The sequence below is a fragment of the Acyrthosiphon pisum genome, chromosome A2 (genome assembly GCF_005508785.2).
Source record: "Acyrthosiphon pisum isolate AL4f chromosome A2, pea_aphid_22Mar2018_4r6ur, whole genome shotgun sequence".
In the NCBI taxonomy this organism is placed as follows: domain Eukaryota; kingdom Metazoa; phylum Arthropoda; class Insecta; order Hemiptera; family Aphididae; genus Acyrthosiphon; species Acyrthosiphon pisum.
This window is the reverse complement of record NC_042495.1, coordinates 99,290,333-99,297,449: the sequence shown is the minus strand read 5'-3', so window position 1 is coordinate 99,297,449 and position 7,117 is coordinate 99,290,333. Positions and strand designations below refer to the sequence as shown.

Here is a 7,117-nt window from a genome sequence, read left to right as displayed (position 1 = left end):
ACTATCGCGCATAACGGTTGACTAATTTGTTTAACGAGATGAAATACGAAATAAACTCTACAGAAGTACAACGCGTTAAGAAGCCGGGTATTACTAGCGCCATGAAGGGGTTTTGCTCGTACTCGCCAGCCGATGAAAATATCTACAAAACGCTGCATGGGACATGTTACGGAACAAAACAACAACGACAACGAAAAAGGTCTTTATCAAGACCAACAAACATGAGTGAATAAAGTAAAACGGTTTGACAGATGAAAACCACACCAGACAAAGGGAAATGACAAGACAACGGTGTGCTTTTCATCTGTCAGAACGAGAAACACGGACCAATCAGCGATGGACTAGGTTGTCGAAGAGGGTATAAATACCGGACACTTTCGACAATCTAGTCAGTCCATTCAACACCTTCAAACCGTCAACAAGTACCTGCTAACCAGAACAAGACGAACAGAAGGACCGGACCAAACCTCAGACCCACCGTCGACAGCCAGATACCAGCGCAACTACCGCCCCACGGCGAATACTTGCATCGACCGGCGACGCAACGACGATTCGCCGCTCCACGGCCACAAGCATCAAACAATCGTCGAATCTCCGGAGTACTACCGCCCCACGGCGATTACCCATATTGACCGACGACGCGCCGCTCCACGGCTGTAACCGTCAACCGACCACCGGACACCAACAACACTCCCGTTCCACGGCGAGTAATTGCATCGACCGGCAAATCCGCGACGACAGTACGACACGCCGTTCCACGGTCCCAAACGTCGTATGATCGCCGGACACCAAGATCGAGATCATTCCACGTGATCCGCGAGTGCCACGAACACAATCATCGACCAGAGGGCAACTACGCCGATCCACGGAGACGACCCATCTGCAATCATCGCCATCAACTGATCCAGCTTAGGATATTACCGAGCAGTCACCGAACTCCGGCGCTATCCTAATAAACGGCCCTTTTCAGGGCCACCACTCGTACAACCTCGACACTTAACTAAGTTGATCGACCCGAGTCTGGTTCATCGTCGGAGTACCACTTAACTAAGTTTGTACCGACGACGGCCGACTCCCCCGCCCGATAATTATTGTATATAACTAAATATCAATACCATTCATAAATATGTAAATAGGATCCGGCAATTGCCCGATCATAACCCAAGCACCTCCGATTGTGTCGACCCACTTATTAAGTCTGGTCGGCACAAATCGACGCTTTACTTGGTCCCTATTGTAAATATAATAGAATTTAGATAGAAATAGAAAGAACTGATTACTATAAACAAATTCAAGAGTTTGTTATTTACGACACGGATCGCCCGATCGGGTGAACCGTTTCAGTAGATATCACGTAAAACGTTTAATAATTGGTTGGTATGGAATATTCAGCGTTTGTGTGAAAATATAAATGGTAGGTAGCAGGTACCTGACGTGTTTAAAAACACCGAGCGGATAAGCAATTGCATTAAACGATAGCCATAAATTAATAACCGTTGCTTATTGATCTATATAATAATAAAGTGAATATTCATGTATAAATTTTTAATAGCCGGATACAAGGTTCTGCTTTCAAAATTCAGTATTTGGTTGACCTGAGCTTGAATTTTCAGGTCTTTGGGATACAGCGAATGATCACTTCCGCCGTATTGTTGGACCAAGTACACGATGATTGCATTACTGAAACGAAAAAATAAATTATTAAAAAACATATAATTATAGTTGAGTATTTTATTGTTACCAACAGCTGTCGTTGGTGTGCCCACTCCATCCCACTGTTAACAAACCCTCTTTTATTCGTATTTTTTGTGTATAATACCCAATCAAAATATCACGATTGATATCGAATAATTTTTTGCGGAAATAATGATTACGAACCACAAAGTTTGGCAGGGTCATACTACAGAAATATTTCTTCGAGCAGCTCCATCATAACATTATTATACTGTGATGATATGATGCCCTATAGACCACTTGCTCCGGCTGACAGAGTTGCTATACCTTTTCGCTAAGTGAACCATTTTATATTGTTTATGTGAATTATTCTGTATTGTATTCGTTTTTGAATTATTCTGTACGACTTCTTTGATATTTATAATTATGTCTCTTGCAAGTTTAAACCATGATCTCCCCCTCACGACACCAACGACTTGTCCGTCGATGATTACAACGACGCCGTTTGCCCAGCCATCGCACACCTCGTTCAACCTATCAACGCATATCCGCCGGATTTGCGACTTACAATAATCAATGATATTATTATTATTACCCCATTATTAACTTTAATGTCAAAAGTCTTGGAAAATATATGTATAACTCCAACTTTGAAGAAGAACTTTGTATATAAATCAGCATGACCCAGTAAGCGAAAAATATATTTCTTATGTATTTTTATCTTATTCAGTATTTAGGTACAACTCGTATAGTTATCTACTAAATGTTATAACTTGAACTCACCTTTCCGACAAAACAAAGTCACCGTCCTCTAGTACCGGTACAGTGTGTAGAGAATTTATCTGTAAAATAACAACGATTGTATTGAACATTGTAGAGCGGTGCCCAGACAGCATTTTGTAATGATAATATTCTAATAGTATTATAATGACGTTATACTAATATTATTCGTGATTATAATGTTATAATAATATTATTAAACGAAAAATTGCTATCTGGGTGGTGGTAAATACAGCATAGGTATTATGACAACATATTTTCTAAAACATACTTCGCGGAGTTTTTCTGGAAGTTGTTCGCCATTCAAAAGATCAATAGGTATTAAAGTAATTTCCAAATCAAAAGCTCCGAGAGTCAACAAAACGGATCTGCATTGCGGGCTGAGATGATTGTAGTATAAGATGACATCCTTTCTAAAATTATATTTTAAAAACTTACTTTTATAACAATATACTTGTATTGGAATATTGAATTGGTACTTATAATAGAAAAATAAACAAAAACAAAACGTTTAAAAAGTTGTTTTTGAATTGAAAATTACTTTTAAAAAAATCACACCGTGGTTGTCCTAAGTACAATGCGATTATATGACGGATACTTGTATTATAATACGTCATAGGAATTACAATTTGATTAATGCATAACTAATCATGGTACTAATAAGAAATATATACGAGCAATAAACATTATTTGATTCATTTTTCGAATACCCCGTCGAATGCCTGAGAACATCATAGCTGCGCGTTGATAATAATATATCCCTAGATCTTTACCCAGCACTTCATTATGATGGCTTCTACTAGGTACAGTTTTATACGAATTTGACGAAGATTCAATCTGTTAAATAATTGTATAACAAGACGAATAAGTCAGCCACGTTATCACTACCTATGGTATTAGGTATTATATGAATTATCATTGATTATAAAAAGTCAACGGTGTTACCTTTAATAATAATACTACAATAATCAATGGTGGGCATTAACTAGTTAATTATTTTTTTTTTTAACTTATTAACTTATTCAGTTACAATGTTTATTGTTGAAACTTAACTTTTTATAGTTAATTATCAATTTCGTGCAGTTAACTTAATTTTCTTTTCGTTTCATGTGGAACCGACTATACTATAGCAATACAATAAATACTTTTTTTATAACTTTTTTTCGAATTTGGTCGTTTTTTTTCCTATTATAGTATATTTGAATGATCTAAGTTTTTACAAAGTGTTAAACTACGTCTTGATAAATGTTTGTGTAAATCAAAATACTAGGGCAGTTTACGGATTAAAGCTATTGAAACTTAAAAAAAAAAAATTTTAACTGAGTTGTTTTAATTTTATTTTCTATCTATACTTTGAACTTATCTAGTAACATTTTTAGATTCTGAGTGGAACGATGAATGTATTGATTTTACAATGATATGAAAGATCCATTTTCCCAACTTTTTTTTTTAACTTTTAACTATTAACTGAAGGCGATCTAATTTAATTAACTTTACTTGGCACAGTTAATTATTTTTACCAACTTTTCCACCTATAACCGAAATGTAAATATAATATTAATTATAATCAAACAGTGAGATTCTAGTTCCAGTAATCAGTACTCAAAAATGAAATTAATAATAATTCACTTCTCACGTAAGCAAAGTATGATTTATATATTGTTATAATAATCTCCAGATGAAGTTCATTAGCAGTTAGTATTATTATTATTATTATTATTATTATGGTATTATAATAGCGTTATAACTGTCGATATAGACACATTAGGTACCGTAAATGATACATGAGCCTAAATTTTTGGTAATCACGGGTAATCATTGAAAATCAAGGGTTATCATTGAAACCAGTAATACCGAGTACAACCTTTCTGTAAGTTACTTACTTGACTATTGCTGAAAAAATAAATTAGTTATTTAGAATGAACATTTTACTCAACTTTGTGTTTATCGTTACGTATAGGAGAAGCTCTTTCTCTTACAAATCGTCCTATTAATCTAGGTACCTATTGAAAACTGTTAAGTCAAGAATAGAAACTATGGCACGTCGAAAAGGTTTTTTTTTATTTTAATTGTAATTTATTAACAGTCAACAGATTTAATTTTTTAAATTATTTTCGTAAAATAATTTTATCAAAAAATTTCAATTTTGTATTATGTGATTAGAAAATAATTTAAAAAATATACTCATGTCAGCAAATTCGCAAAAATAATATTTTTAAAAAAGTTATTACGTTCCAAAATAATTTAATCAAAAAATTATAGATATTTTAAAATATTCTAAAAAACAAGCTACTTGACGCATATAAAAGTTTTTACCATCAGATTCACGAATAAGCTACTTTGAATTTATCCAACAAAAAAATTAATCAAATTTTTTTTTTTTTTCCCGTATAAATAATAAAAATGATTTTTATATATTATATGTGTAGCGAGAGTGACTATAAATTATGCATAAAAAAGTGCATTACAATTTTAAATATAGCAAGTATAGTTATAGCATCGTTGTGACATTTGCCAGATCTCGGTGGGACACTCCGTATATAGGTAATTCACATGATCACCAAGATACCAAATGATATTTTTATAATTGTCTGTACATTATAAAAAGTGTCAAAAAATGTTGACAATTTTTATCTATTTATATTATACATTTTAAGTTTAAAATTTATTGTTTCATAACTATTTATAAAACAATTTTCACAGGGGCTAAAAGCTTGAATATTTAATACATGAATCATGTGCACGTTATTTTTATTATTATTTTTATATTTGAAATATATTACAAGATTCCTTATGAGTCTGTCTGTCTATAATAATTACATATACAGTATACACGTTATTATTTTAGATTCTGAGCGGAGCGAGGAAGCTATTGATTTTATACAATGGAGTTTTTTTTTTTATATACTGTACACAAAATGTCTACTAGAAGGAATGATTCGATTTCAATATTAAGTACTTTATCACTTAGCAAATTGGATCAAGATGGTACTTTAGAATGGGCATTTTCGATTTTCTCAATAATTGTTAAATGCCACGGAAAAACCACCGAAAAGTTACGAAAAAACGCTAAAAAAGAGATTTTAATTTCTAACGCTTTGGGTATCGCCATAGAAACGAATGAAAAATTATAATATTACTAGCTGAACCCGTGCACTTCGTTGCCCATTAAGTGTACCAACTATATGTGACTCAAACTCTGTTCGATTCGTTATTTAATATTCGGTGTATGGTTTCAAAGTTAATCTTAACTTTTCCGTTACCCGGAATAAAAATTCTGTTTCGCAGCAGTACCTACATTATCAGGTAGGCAATCTACCTGCGGTAGATCGCGGACCCCGTGCTGTATGTACGTTAGTGTATGATTTAACTCTAAAGTTTCAAAGTTATACCAAGTTTGTCGTTTTCTTACTATGGTGGATTGATATAATCAATTATTACAAAATCCTAACCTAATCTAACCGTAATAAAATCAGATGAAGAAACGCAAACGCATACAAAAAAATTCATTCATATCGGTCTAACCATTTAGGAGGAGTTCAGTCACAACACACGTACAGTATAATTATTGCGCTTGACAACACATTCTGCGATTCATTTTTATATTATATGAAGTCAACAAACATGCCCGATTAACCAATAGCAACCGATATTGTTTAATATGTGCCACTGTTGTATTTTTGATATACAGATTTGAGATTTCCTACCTTTCCGGTGGATTTTCCTAAAATTTTATTTCGTAAAAACCTTCTCCTAGTAGTTACGAACATCTTAAAAAAAATTGAGCCAAATCGGACCAGCCGTTCTCGATTGATGAATTGTTATACATTTTTGTCTCCATTTTTATATATATAGATATTATATTAGTTAAACTTACATGATAAAATAAATAATAACAATATAAAATCCCAGACTGACAAACCGTCTCCGCTCAGAATCGTTTTTCTTATACAATGATATTATATCATTGAATTCAAGTCTACAATCCAATATACAATGACCCACTTGTTATCTACTATACAGCAGAGCGACATCCACTTACCTGCTTTTTTTTCTTGTCGTGGGTACTGACCATATTCAATATACATTATTACATTAAATAAATAATTAGTTTTAAGAATTAAGAACCTGAAAACAACAAAGCTAGAAAAAGTATTCAAAAGTATTTTAAAATACTTTTTGAATATATTTGTATTTGTATTTAAATACTTATTAGCAAATGTATTTAAATAAGTATTTTAATACTTTTTAACTAAATTATTTAAATACCTATTTGAAATACTTTTGAAAAGTATTTTTAACAACATTGCATATTTATACGATTCCTCAATTAACGATTATATTAAGCGGCTGATTCTCGTAACTATTGAACACTATAAGAGGCGTCATCTGCATTTTTTGTCTTATAAACGTTATACAATAATCTAATATGAATTATTAATGTAAATCAAATACATAATATATATTTTTTAAATAGAAATGATAATTACCTTCTGACGAATTATGAATCAACGTGATTCCGATGCATAGTACTATAAGTATGACATTATACTTTATTAACGTTGAAGTCATTTTTTCAGAAAATTGTTACGGTGTTTAAACAATATTAAATCCTACAACCTTAAGCGACCAGCAATAACTATACAATGAGAGAACTAATGAC

General features: G+C 32.5%; 1 protein-coding gene across 2 annotated transcripts; it reads right to left on the bottom strand.

The window, feature by feature from the left end:
* Positions 1 to 675: 675 nt before the first annotated feature.
* On the bottom strand, positions 676 to 7,117 carry LOC100574515 (glutathione S-transferase 1-1). Of its 2 annotated transcripts, none has more exons than XM_016806798.2 (5): positions 6,945 to 7,117; positions 4,338 to 4,341; positions 2,726 to 2,867; positions 2,458 to 2,516; positions 676 to 1,680 (listed from the first exon to the last, which is right to left on the bottom strand). In XM_016806798.2, exons 1-5 carry the CDS (start codon positions 7,024 to 7,026, stop codon positions 1,509 to 1,511), a joined length of 459 nt encoding a protein of 152 aa, XP_016662287.1. In that variant the 5' UTR covers positions 7,027 to 7,117; the 3' UTR covers positions 676 to 1,508. The 2 variants fall into 2 exon arrangements, with proteins under 2 accessions (XP_016662287.1, XP_016662286.1); XM_016806797.2 differs by having other exon boundaries at positions 1,343 to 1,680; positions 4,338 to 4,347; positions 6,945 to 7,115.

Coding starts and splice junctions, on each gene's coding strand:
- LOC100574515 (XM_016806797.2), bottom strand. CDS start 7,026: ATGACTTCAACGTTAATAAAGTATAATGTCATACTTATAGTACTATGC. Junction 2,517..2,725: donor TTCCAGAAAAACTCCGCGAA/GTATGTTTTAGA, acceptor GTTATTTTACAG/ATAAATTCTCTACACACTGT. Junction 1,681..2,457: donor GACTTTGTTTTGTCGGAAAG/GTGAGTTCAAGT, acceptor TTTTCGTTTCAG/TAATGCAATCATCGTGTACT.